Genomic DNA, 13825 nt, shown 5'->3' on the forward strand with positions numbered 1-13825 from the left:
ATCTAGAAAAAGAATTGCAACAAGGACCAGCTTCCAAAATCCAAAGACTGCATGGCTGAGCAAGCCTCTTTTAGCTAATTTTATATTTTTGCTTCATTCTGTTTTTGTTTCTTTAAATCATTTTTAAATTTCTGCTGGGCGTGCACAGGATAAATATTGATACAGATGGTACAAGCGCTTTTTTTTTACTCGAGGCCATTTTATGATACACATAGCCATAGGTTTATCTAACCTAACCAAATCTTCTGTGGTTTTGCGACCCAAAGAACTAGCCACGCAAATTAAATCCTTGCAACGCACTAGACTAGGCTAACATGCAACCAATGGGTAAAAAACACCATCCTGGAAGCTGCTTCTGCATAGATGAATAGGATGGCACCTTTTGACACCCAGTCACTATGGCTGATGGCTCTCCTGGCTGAGTTACAAATGTTGAAATCCATTCTTTGCAATGCAGCAATTTAAGGATAATATAATCTTTATTGCCATTGTACTTAAATACAACAAAATTGGATCCCTGGTTGAAGGTGAGAATGCTGCCTTGCAAATCATGCTGTGTTGATTCATGGACTCTAAATAGATAGGATTTATTAAACCCAAACCAGAGTGATGCTTGAACCAGTCATCATGACAGGAAAAAAAAAAAAGATACTCTGGATAACTTCTAAAGAACCTCCTTTGTAAACAGCTCACATTGCATGTCTGAATTCTAGCTTTTGAACTAGGTTTTTGTGTTTTATGTGTACATATTTTGAAAACCCACAGCCCTTGCTTTGTCCCCAATGTAATGCCTTCCAGTGTTCAGAACTTCATTCTCCCATCTTCCCCCAGTATGGGCGATGATGAGAGCCGAAATCATTTGGAAGGCAAGAGATTGGAGAGAAGACCGATCTTTGTGATTTATATACATCAGCCACGGATTTCCGTTGACTGGAAATATATACTGGATCCCTCGTCACAGTTCCGTTCCCTCAGCGGGGAAAATCCCGCTTTTTTCCTCTAATTCTTTCGGCTCTGAGGCGAACGCCGTTCTCTCCGCAACTTCCAAACCCGAAATTCGGGGGTTTTCTTCCCGCGCTTTTCAATGATTGGCCATTACCTGCTCGCGCTTCGCGCTGATTGGCCGCGCGCCGTTTTGGCGGGCTTCTCTTTGAAGGCGGGAAAATTGTTGGGAAGGGTCTCTCTCACTCCGTGTGGGGCAGGGAGGCTGAAAGGAGCAATTTTAGGTTGACTCCTAGGCAACCCAACACTGAAGCGGAGGAAGGAAATCTAATATTTAATGGGGGGTGGGGGACACTTAACAACACAAAGCCCGATGATTTGATCCCAAATAGATGATTCAGCTGGGGTGAAGTTGGAGGAAAGATGGCAAGGGGGGCAGAATCTCGGAGGGAGTGGGGGAGATTGCTTATTGGGGCAGAAGCCCAGGAAACAGGGCAGGAGATGCCACCTGAGGTTGAGAGAATAGAGGAGGAGGTAAACCCCACAAAGATGGAAGTTCAGGGACTGGGGCAAATAGAGGCTGAATCCCAGGGACAGAGCAAAGATACTTCAAGTGGGGCAGGAGCCCAAGGGCTGAGGGGAGAAATATCAGATAAAAATGATATTGCGGGAGCAAAAGCAGTTGAAAGTGAAGGATGTGTTCCTATAGAGACCTTGGAGACTGATCCAAGGATTTGGGCAGGAGAGCCCTTAGTAGAAGAAACTAGTGGGTCATCTTATATTTCAATCAATATTGAGGCAGGTGGGATAAAGAAAGGTACCAAGAAAAAGAATTCTGGAGACAGGAGCAAAAAGCAAATTAATAAGAAAAGTGGGCAAAAGTCCAAGGTGAGGAAATAATAAGTAGTTGCTTCCAAAACTCCAGAGAAACAGACTGACATGCTCATTTAATAGGACTTACTGCTTTTAAAGGTGTCGACTTTTTTTTTAAGATAGGAAATATTTTTTATATTTAAAAATTGCAAGAAATCTAATGTTAGGGTGCTGTGTTAGGCACAGTTATCTGGGAGTAGATATTGCACATTGTAGAACTAGATCTGTGTGAGTATGGTGATTAAATCAGGAATCTGGCAGCAGTTTTTCAGACAACTTTTATTAAAAGACAAGCTTAATTTAGCTGAACTGAGAGATTTGAATCTAGGGCAGTGTTTCTCAACCTTGGTGACTTTAAGTGCTGTGAACTTCAACTCCCAGAATCCCCCAGCCAGCACTGGCTGAGGAATTCTGGGAGTTTTAAGTCCACAGGACTTAAAGTCGCCAAGGTTGAAAAACACTGATCTAGGGCTTTGCAAGAAAGAAACAAATTTCTCTGTTGAAGGTTTATTTACTTGTCTTATTTAGGGGATATCAAGCATGTTATTTTTAGATATATAGTTTCAGATCAGTGGCCTTGCTGCGCAGTTCGGACTAGTAATTAACAAACAAGAATAACAGAGTATCAAATGTAAAAATAGTTTTAGTCACATTATTAAGCCCTGCAATTGCTACTAATAATTATAATAGTAATTACCCTGCAATTACTAAAAATGGTCAGTTAAGGCAATGAAGTCCAATGAAATATGAATTTAGATAACAATCTGAAGTTTTGATTCATGGATTCCAAAGGAAAAACAAAATGCTTCTTTATAATAAATTTAATTATGTTTAAATCCCACCAATCTTATTGGGATTTATTCTGAATTCAAAAAATTGCAGTAATAAGCAGTGGTTATAGCCTATTGTTAAGGCCATTTTTAATATTTTATGTTTGAGGAGAAAAATGAATTCATTATGGTAATTGGGAATGTAGACCAATTAAAGCTTTTATTGATCTCAAATATAATGAATTAATTCAGCAAACTTATAAAATTTCAACAAGCAATTTTTTATATGCAGTATTATAATCTCCAGCTTTAATACTAGTGCAATATACATTTATTTTATTAATTGACTTTAAAACACTCAAATCACCAGTAAATATAAAGAACTAGCATTTAAAATTATATACATTTTACTGTATATTACCAGAAGGAAGTTATTTCCAGATTAAACGAAGTAGACTGCTGAAAAAAATCCATGCTTACATGGATATTTTATATCATCTATTAATTTGTATACCTGATTATTCATTTACACTCCACCTTTATTATTTTTATAATTAACTCAAGGCAGTAAACACAAAGTCCAACTCCTCCTATTTTCCCCACAACAACAACCCGGTGAGGTGAGGTGGGCTGAGAGAGAGAGAGTCAATTACCGGTATCCTACATACCTATAGTCTTTAAGAGCATTTCCAACCTTTTGTATCAGACTTAATGATTAATAGCTCTGTGTTGTTAAATGTAAATAAAAATGTAGTCAAAATTGTGATAAATTGTAACCCAACTTTTGGCATTTGTTTGTCTTAAGCAGAAAATGTAAACATGCAATATACTATAATTGCCCTCTCTTCTGTACTAGGTTGAAGATAGGTTTAAAGAGATTTCCATCTATTTTTCTAAAGAGCAGTGGGCTGAAATGGGAGAATGGGAGAAATTACGTTATAAGAACATGAAACATAATTATGACTTTATGATTCAATTAGGTGAGCAGAATACTAATTATTGAAGAATTGTTTACCCATGTTTTGAAACAATATAAAATGAGAAACTTCAAAGAATTCAATATTTATGGGAAAATAAGTCACTGGGTGCTGAAATATGTTTCTATCCTTAATTATAATCCTAACTTCAGCAAAACCATTCCATTTAATACATTAAAGCTTAAAGTTTTATCTGAATGACACAACATCCTAAACCACAAACAAGCAAATAATATTAATGAGTTTAATAAGTGGCCCATGAGTGAAGATAATGAAGTTATCCCTGCAAAGCAGGAACATAAATTCCTTCCAAGTTTGGATACAATGGATTTTCTTCAGTAAATCAGTGGATTGATTCACATTATATATAGCAATAGCAATAGCACTTAGACTTATATACTGCTTCACAGTACTTTACAGCCCTCTCTAAGCGGTTTACAGAGTCAGCCTCTTGCCCCCAACAATTGGGTCCTCATTTTACCAACCTCGGAAGGATGGAAGGCTGAGTCAACCTTGAGCCAGTGGGACTTGAACTGCCAAACTGCTGGCAATCAGCAGTCAGCAGATGTAGCCTGCAGTACTGCACTCTAACCACTGTACCACCACTGCTCATATAGCACAATAGCCATGTTCAGTCCTTGAAGTAATAGTGAAATACGCTAATAAAAGATTTAATGCACAAAGGAATAGTTCTGTGCTGCATAAAAGGTTAATCTAATCTGATTACTGGTATGTTTTGGGTCTTGCTAGTTCTGTTGCTTTTATATGCATTTTAAATGGGCAGATGTTGCCCAGAATGAGAAAAATTCCCTATTTTCAGTTAGCATTATGATTATACCTTATATTGGCTTAGGCAAAACAGAAAAACATTTATTGAATCAGTAAAAAAAGATAGTGCAGCATTAGACATTCTCTGATAAGTGATAACTAATATTTTTATTAGGTCTTCCTACTCCTAAACCAGCATTTATGTATTGTGCACGGCAGCCTTTAAAAACAGCAAATGAATCCTCTGAATCGGATGAGGAATGGACACCATCACTTATAGGTATGCTATCAAAATAATGTTGATAACAACAAAAATATCTGTAAGAGTGCAGAATATTAAAATATAATAGAATACAACTCTTGCTTCAGAATGAAGTAACCAATGATATAGAACTTGCAATCCAAATGTAAATAATCACAAAAATGGATAAAAATTTAAATGCTATGCACGCTATTAATCTTAAAGCAGACTTCTCAGTTGTTAAGAACTGCTTAGAGAAAAATGAAATATTCTTTATATGAAATGCAACACCTTTAGTGTCCCTTTACATTTTTTGATAATATTTACCGGTAACTAGTATAGTTTGAAAGGTTGTATTCTATATACAATAAGTGGAAAAATTGTCATTGTAGTAATATCACTGTAGCAAAATAACTGTTTTATGTTATTTTGTTACAGTTGCTCAAAATGATACAAATTCATCAAGCCAACACATGTGAAAGATATGAATCACATGTAGCATGAGAGTTGCAGGATGCAACACTCATCAGATAATATTAAGTCATATATAGTACCTCAGTCATCCTGTGTTAAGATAGGCAATTAAGTTCTCCCGTAACTTAATTAGGTTCTCCCGTAAATGCCACAATCTTGTTTTTTTGGTTTTGCGTATGCACAGAACAATTTTAATTGTACTGTGCATGCGCACACAGTGCGCAACAAACTGTACACTTTAATGATGTCATTTCCTGTAGTCTTCTAGATGTATTCTCCGATATTAGTATTACTGGTATATATTGTCTCCTTACTTCCCCTAGTATGATGGGATCATCCCAAACTTTTTACCAAATTTTCTACCCTTACAATTTGTTAAGCAATCCTGAATCCAAATAATAAAATACAATTGTACTGTATAATTCTTCAACCTCTCCATGGAAATATAGATTACAATATTGGATTTTATATGCTGTACTTTATTTTTCAGATTTCCAAACAAAAGCTGTGCCTGAAAAGAAAAAGGAAAGGAAAAAAGAACAGAACAAGGAAATTAGGATTTACAGATTACGGAAAAGAGATAGAAAAGCATACATGGAAATCAATGAACCAAATGATGATGACTACTTGTGTGAGAGGCACTTTTTTAATGATCTTTTTTTCCCCATTTCTCTTAAGCAAACTTTATATATGCTTATAGATTTAATAATTTTGCAGTGTTTTTCAAATGATTTACTAGCTTTAAAACTATTGTATTAAATAAGCAGGATGGTGTGTGTGTGTGTGTGTGTGTAATGTAAACATACATACTCAAAGTTTGTCAGAATTGGCTAAGAAAAACAATTATAGATTCTCAATCAGTAGTTTTATTATGAAAATTTTGTTTTTGTGACACAAACAGGTCCCCAACTCCCTGTTGGGAACCGGGCTGAACAAGTGGCGATGGAGCGTGCGTGCATAGGTAGCTACATTTGTGTATGCAGCATGTGTGCGAAACCATCCCCTCTCCCATGCCACCAGTCTGCACAGCTGCAAAATTTGGAGATTGTTGACACACAGAGGTTTTTGGATTACAGACATTAATGTAAAAATAAAATGCTCTTACCTGACACTGTTCTAATAATGTCATCATGTTTTGCCATGATAGTTCCTTCCTTTGATCCTAATGGCTTCCCAATACAGGAGTTTTTTTTTATTTTAGTTTTTTAGTGTTTTTACATTATTTACTAAGCAGAGAGAAGGAAAACATAGCAAATAAGTAACGACTTTTAACAGGTTCTAGAGGGACAAATCAAAAATATATGACCACATAAACAGTGGTAAATGTATCATCTGTGCTCTTTGTTTCCATTTGTGTGCAGGATAGTTTTATTAAGCTTTTGAATTTTTTTTGCTGTTTATTGGCAAACATTCTTTCACAATATGCAGCATTTCCACATGTATACATTTCCTACATACAGGAGGAAATTAAATTTTGCCAGGATTTATTCTTTAGCTTCCAGTCTAGTTTGCAGCTTTAGGATTTTCTGGTAATTTCACTTTCAAGTATTAAATAGTCCCAACCTTGCTTAGTTTCCAAGCAGACAAGACTAGCCAGCTGCTGTCACCTTCTGAGCCTTAAACCTCAACTCATCTGTTATTTTGTTATTTACATAATTGGTAGGCATAAAAATGGGTAGGATAGAAATCATAAATGGATCCTGAGGTCATCACTGAGATGCAAACATTTTCCAGTCATATTCATAATATATATTGCCTATAAAAAACTAAGAAAACTGAATTTAACAAAGGCTAATTCGTTAGACTCTCACTCCATATTTACTTATCTCTTTCCACTTTCTTAGTTTGTGAATATTGCCTGACTTTCTTTGTTGATGAGTGTTCTGTTCATGGCCCTCCACTTTTCATCAGAGACACAGCAGCTGAACTAGGAATGGCAAATAGAGCCACCTGCACTTTACCTTCAGGTTTTAGAATTGGTCTTTCAAGTATCCCCAGAGCTGGTTTTGGAGTCTGGAATGAAAGGGAAACATTGACTCCAGGAATTCATTTTGGACCATATGAAGGGACAAGGACAGAGGAAGAAGCGGCAGCAAACAGTGGCTATTCCTGGCTGGTATGATCACAGTACTTCGATTTTAGAATAGAATAGAATAGAATTCTTTATTGGCCGTGTGATTGGACACACAAAGAATTTGTCTTTGGTGCATATGCTCTCAATATCCAAAAAAAAAATACATTCATCAGGAATCATAAGGTATGATAGTCATTGGGTACAAATAAGCAATCAAATCATACTAGGAAACAATATAAATCGTAAGGATACAAGCAACAAAGATACAGTCATATAGTCATAAATAGGAGGAGATGGGTGATAGGAACTATGAGAAAATTAATAGTAATGCAGACTTAGTGAATAATGTGACTGTTGATGGAATTATTTGTTTAGTGGGGTGGTGGCATTTGAGAAAAAAATTATTCTTGTGTCCAGTTGTTCTGGTGTGCAGTGCTCTATAGTGTCATTTTGAGCTTAGTGAGGTAAGAGTTGAAACAATCTATGTCATGCAAGGGATCTGTAAATATTTTCACAGCCTTCTTTTTGACTTGTGCAGTGTACAGGTCCTCAAACTAATTTGTGTTAAACTACCCTGTTGCTTTATAGATAGTCCTTGACTTGTAAGTACAACTGGATTCAGAATTGTGATTGCTAAACAATTTGATAGTAAGACAAGATCTCATATGACTGTCACTTAGTGACTATAATTCCAGCAGTCCTAGTTACCATCTTTAACTGAGAATAGTGGGTCATGGGAATACTTACCGCAATCCACCCATACCATACACCTGATCAGTAGTGAGAGCAAGATGGTGAAAGTCAGCCTGGGTGATTAGAGCAAAAGGACATAAATGGGAGAGAGAGAGATGCGGGTGGGGAAAATTGAAGCACCTCTGAGGTCATAAGTATGGGAACTGCTAAACATCTGAGTTTTTAACTCATGACTGCAGGGGTACTACAACATCCATAACTTTGGGAGCAGGTTGTAAGTCCCTTTGTTTAGCACTATCATAACTTATAATGGTTGCTGAACAAATGATTACAAGTTGAGGACTACCTGTACTTAATGTATACCTTTAAGCACGCTCATCTGTAATAACATGAAACAGTATTTTCTCCATTGTGATGTGTAACAATGGAAACCCCTCTCTAGATAAGTTTTATTGCTTTTGGTACTTTGCAATTTGTTTGAATCAAACAAGTTCAAACCATAATTTTATAAATATAAAGTAGGCAAATATGTTTTGATATTATTTTTTCTTATCATTACGTTAAAAAAAAGTCTCTATTTCCTAGAGATTAATTAAGGTTAGGCATGTTATTATATTATTACCATATTACAATGAAATCATTATTCATAATTGTATAAAGTCCACATTGATATACATAGTTCATGTCTATTATATTTACAGATTACCAGAGAGCAGAATTGTTACATTTACGTTGATGGAAAAAATGAAACTAATTCCAACTGGATGAGGTAAAAATATTTGATAAAATTAAAGAGATTTTTGTATTTTTAAATTTTAAAACCTAGCACTTTCCCAGAACCGTTCTGTCTACTTCCCTCCTTCGCCACCCCACAAAGCTGGAAAGGTTGGAGACCGTTGACCTATGCTACAAACAAGTCAACCTGCAAACTATCTAAGCTAAATTACATGATTTTAATACCATATAATACAGCTGTATTGGACTATATCAACTTTGTGAATATAACGATTTCATTGATCTACTCAGCTATACTTGCATTATAATATCGTATAGTAGTCAAGAAATTTTTATTATAATAGAGGAACATGGTACAATGAAAATTGCTTCCAATATCTTTGATAAGTACAATGTCAGGATCATCAAGCTTTCAGTGCTTGCTTAAAATGGACTAACATAATGATTAATAATAGAGGTAGATCAACACATAGAGAAATTGAATTATAGTGATATCAGAAAACAAGGATAAATATTGAATAAAAGTTTGTTTTTTTAATGGGAACAGTTTTATATAACTATAGATGGTGGCTAGTATTTCACTTTCCATGTATGTAAGACCTTTTGTCTATTTACAAAAAATTGATCTTTACCTGAGAAAGTTTACAACTGGAAAAAATGATCACACAAACTTTCTAATTTAGCTTCCTTTAGTCTTTCTCTAGCTGAAAAGAACATCTGAATAACAGCTATTTGTAATAGTAGTAGCCTTCTCAGTAGTAGCCCCGACCCTTTGGAACGAACTCCCCGTGGAGATTCGTACCCTCTCCACCGTCCAGGCCTTCCGCATAGCCCTTAAGAACTGGCTAGCCCGTCAGGCCTGGGGACAAGGTTAGCCGCCCCTCCCGAATGAAGAATGTATGTTGTTGAATATTTTATTATATGTTTCTCTGTTAATGTTTGTCTTCCCCCTCCCTTGATTTTATGTGAGCCGCCCTGAGTCCCCTCAGGGAAAAGGGCGGCCTACAAATATTAATAAAATAAATAAAATAAAATAGTAATAGCAATGGCTAAATAATACAAAATATTAATATTTCATATATTATGTATTGTCTTCATTATTTTCTTTATGAATATAAATGATCTGGACTTTTAAAACTATTTCTCCTTCATTTTGGTCATCACCCAAATTATTCTACATTTTCTGGGGATAATTTTTAAATAAGTGTAGAAATAATGATCCGTTCATGATCTGAGAAGTTCCCCAAAACTTCTTGGCTTCAGTTTTGTTTAAATCATCCTAAATTCAAGCACAGGTCTATGCTATTATCAATGCACAGGACAAAATTTAGAAGCAGGTTGTCACTTTCCAGACTTGGGAATAATAGAACTGGTCTTAAAAATACCTCTTTGCTCAATAGATTTTGTCCAGAGACCAAAATTGCTATAACTCTGAACATACTACTATCTCACTGATATATTTCCCTATACAAGGGCAAAAATAAAAAATACATTTTGGGGGGGGGAAAACACTGATAGTAATATTTTAGGTCTGTGACTTACTATAGCACAATTGTATGTATGTATGCATGTATGTATTTGATTTATATACTACCTTTCATTTAGTATCACAAGGTGATTTCATATGGGTAGTCATCGACGTATGACCACAATTGAGCCCAAAATTTATGTTGCTAAGTGAGAAATTTATTGAGTTTTGCCTAATTTTACAACTTTTCCTGCCACATTTGTTAAGTGAATCACTGCAATTGTTAAGTTAGTAACATGGTTGTTAAGTGAAATCTGGCTTCCCCATTGACTTTGCTTGTCAGAAGATTGTAAAAGGTGATCACATGATTTTGGGACACTGCAGCTGTCATAAATGTGAGCCAGTTGTCAAGCATCCAAATGTAAATCCTATGACCATGGAGATGCTGCAATGGTCATAAATATGAAAAATTGTCATAAGTCACTTCTTTCAATACTGTTGTAACTTTGAATGGTGACTAAATGGACTGTTGTAAGTCAAGGACTACCTGTATTTTCCCCCACTACAATAATATTGTGGGGTAGGTTGGACTGAGAGAGAATGACTGGCCCAGATCTAACCAATTTCCTGGTTTTTTGATAACAACTTTTCCTTTTAACATCAGTCACCCTTTTAAAAATAGGTATGTTAACTGTGCCAGGAATGAAGAAGAACAGAATCTTGTTGCTTTCCAGTATCATGGGGAAATATACTACAGAACATGTAAAGAAATTCAACCTCATTCTGAGCTCTTGGTTTGGTATGGAGAAGAATATGGAAAGGAACTTGGTATCAAATGGGGATCTAAATGGAAATCGCTAAACGGTATATTGCTAGATGATTTGTTGCTTAAATTAATAATGATAGCTTTAGACAAGAGGACCCCAAATTTAGTATGTAAGGAAGTATCTAATTTTTCCATGGGCCCTTTAGTGCCTAGTAATTTAAGACCCGAGGCCAAAATATTGAGGGGGGGGATTCAGCTTTACAAATGAAATTGTAGCTCTATACCATAAGATGCCTAGGAACAATTTCACATAGTCAGTGTCTGTTGACACAACTGACGTTTTGGACATGGTGTTAGTGTGACTTCCAGAATTTTGCCAGTTCTTATTCCACTTTTAAGTAGCATCTTATTTGAAGGATGAGAGATAATTTGTATTTGTACTACTACTGTATAATAACAACATGATTATAGCCATTTGGCATTGGTTACATTCATAATATGAATATTGATCCATGGCTCATATTTTTCTTACAGTAAGAGTTATTTTTAATAGATGATAGAATAAACAAATCTTTAGAAGTCCTGCCCTTCTTTTCCTCTCAAACACAAGTCTTGAAAGCTATTTTAATAATGGTAGGAGTAGAAATATATGTTACATTTGCTGGCCCTAAACATTACCAGTTTTTCTGAAATCTTTTTTACTATTAGTATATTGTTTCCATATTTTCTGACTTAACCAGATTTGACAACTAGGCTATTAGATACAGTATGTTGGTTCATCAACAGAATAAAAGCTAAATAATATTATTTGAGGCTACAAGTAGGGATTCCTTTTTAATGCCTTTTTAATATTTTCCATGTAGAAAATAAAACCTAATCAGAAGAAATTCTTGTTCACAATAAGTTATATGTTGACAGTGATATATTAATACATATATAGTTTAATGCAGAATAATCTTCATAAAAGTGCATTGCAAATTCAGATTGTTTAGTCCAGTTTATCATATCATTCTGTTAAGCTCAAATGTAGTTTAACATCTTGTGTAAAACTTTCCAAGAAATAAGTTATGCCTTGAAAGAATTAAAATTAAATTATTAACAATAAATAATTACCATTATTTTTAAATCCCATTTTTATACTGTATGGGTAACTGCAAATTATCTAATTATATATCAGTAATAAGCAGTGATATAATAAGTATCGTGAACTCTTTAATGTGGAAGAAAAGATATAAACTCCAAAGTCTACTTTTTCATTCCTGGACTATAAAAAAGTAAGAAAGTATACATCATAACAGGTTCCTCATATAAATAGTCCTTTTTTGCCACTAATTTTATTTTTTCTTTGCAAATAGTTCACAAGCAGAATTCATACTTGGTGAAGAAGCAACAAATAGTTTGCCATCAGTGTCCCAGTTGTGAGACAGCATTTACTTGCAAAGATTATCTCATCCGCCACATGAAATGGAAGCATTCTGGATTTATAATACTTGCTGAAGAAAAAATACTGACAGAAAAATCATTACCCAAAATAAGAAGTTATGCTTCCTGCCAAGTTATGGTGCAATATAGAATACTAAGCAACATGAACAAAGGTAAAGATGGTGAAATGCTTTTTTTGAAAGATAGAAATGAAGAAGCAGAGAATAAAAATCATAAAAACAATGGAATAAAACATTTTCAGTTGGTTACTCACTATCAGAAACATAGAGGAAAGCCATATTTATGTAAAGAACGTGTAAAAAAGGTTGATGGATCATTACTATGTCTGATCAGACAGAAGGGGGGGCATATAGGGAAGAGGTTTTATTCATGCAGAAAATATGGGCTAGGTTTAAGCCAATCACCAGGACTATCCACTTGGAAGAAAACACATGTAAGAGACGAGCCATACTCATGTAGAGAGTGTGGGAAAAGCTTTAGCCGATCAGCAACCCTGACCATTCACATGCGGACGCACACAGGAGAGAGGCCGTATTCATGTAGGGAGTGTGAGAAAAGCTTCATTGACTCATCAACACTGGCCATTCACATGCGGACGCACACAGGAGAGAGGCCGTATTCATGTAGGGAGTGTGAGAAAAGCTTCACTAACTCATCAATACTGGCCACTCACATGCGGACGCACACAGGAGAGAGGCCGTATTCATGTAGGGAGTGTGAGAAAAGCTTCACTGACTCATCAACACTGGCCACTCACATGCGGACGCACACAGGAGAGAGGCCGTATTCATGTAGGGAGTGTGAGAAAAGCTTCACTGACTCATCAACACTGGCCACTCACATGGAGACACACACAGGAGAGAGGCCATATTCATGTAGGGAGTGTGAGAAAAGCTTCACTGACTCATCAACACTGGCCACTCACATGCGGACGCATACAGGAGAGAGGCCGTATTCATGTAGGGAGTGTGGGAAAAGCTTTAGCCGATCATCAGCCCTGATCAATCACATGCGGACACACACAGGAGAGAGGCCGTATTCATGTAGAGAGTGTGGGAAAAGCTTTAGCCGATCATCAACCCTGACCACTCACATGCGGTCGCACACAGGAGAGAGGCCGTATTCATGTAGGGGGTGTGGGAAAAGCTTTAGCCAATCAGCAAACCTGACCACTCACATGCGGTCGCACACAGGAGAGAGGCCGTATTCATGTAGGGGGTGTGGGAAAAGCTTTAGCCAATCAGCAAACCTGACCACTCACATGCGGTCGCACACAGGAGAGAGGCCGTATTCATGTAGGGAGTGTGGGAAAAGCTTTAGCCAATCAGCACACCTGACCACTCACATGCGGACACACACAGGAGAGAGGCCATATTCATGTAGGAGTGTGGGAAAAGCTTCAGTGTCTCATCAGTAATGCTTCTTGTGGTGCCCAGTATTCATCAAGCTTGTCATAGGCCAACTGTCTAGTAGTGTGGCTAAATATATAAACATAAATTATGAAATATTTTTTGATACGAGTAACACATCTTCAATAAAGAATATATCAAAGTCATAGATTTTGAGTCAAAAAATAAAGTTTAGTTTATAAAGAAAACTAA

At 36.1% G+C, this 13825-nt stretch overlaps 1 protein-coding gene across 1 annotated transcript; it reads left to right on the forward strand.

The window, feature by feature from the left end:
• Window positions 1–1491: 1491 nt before the first annotated feature.
• On the forward strand, window positions 1492–13747 carry LOC116515551 (histone-lysine N-methyltransferase PRDM9-like). Its single transcript, XM_032227664.1, has 8 exons — window positions 1492–1830; window positions 3442–3565; window positions 4506–4610; window positions 5536–5676; window positions 6890–7161; window positions 8514–8581; window positions 10698–10947; window positions 12097–13747. The coding sequence occupies exons 1-8, from the start codon at window positions 1492–1494 to the stop codon at window positions 13639–13641; spliced, it is 2844 nt and encodes a 947-aa protein (XP_032083555.1). The 3' UTR covers window positions 13642–13747.
• The last annotated feature ends 78 nt before the right edge of the window (window positions 13748–13825 follow it).

This window comes from Thamnophis elegans, chromosome 12 (genome assembly GCF_009769535.1).
Source record: "Thamnophis elegans isolate rThaEle1 chromosome 12, rThaEle1.pri, whole genome shotgun sequence".
NCBI lineage: Eukaryota > Metazoa > Chordata > Lepidosauria > Squamata > Colubridae > Thamnophis > Thamnophis elegans.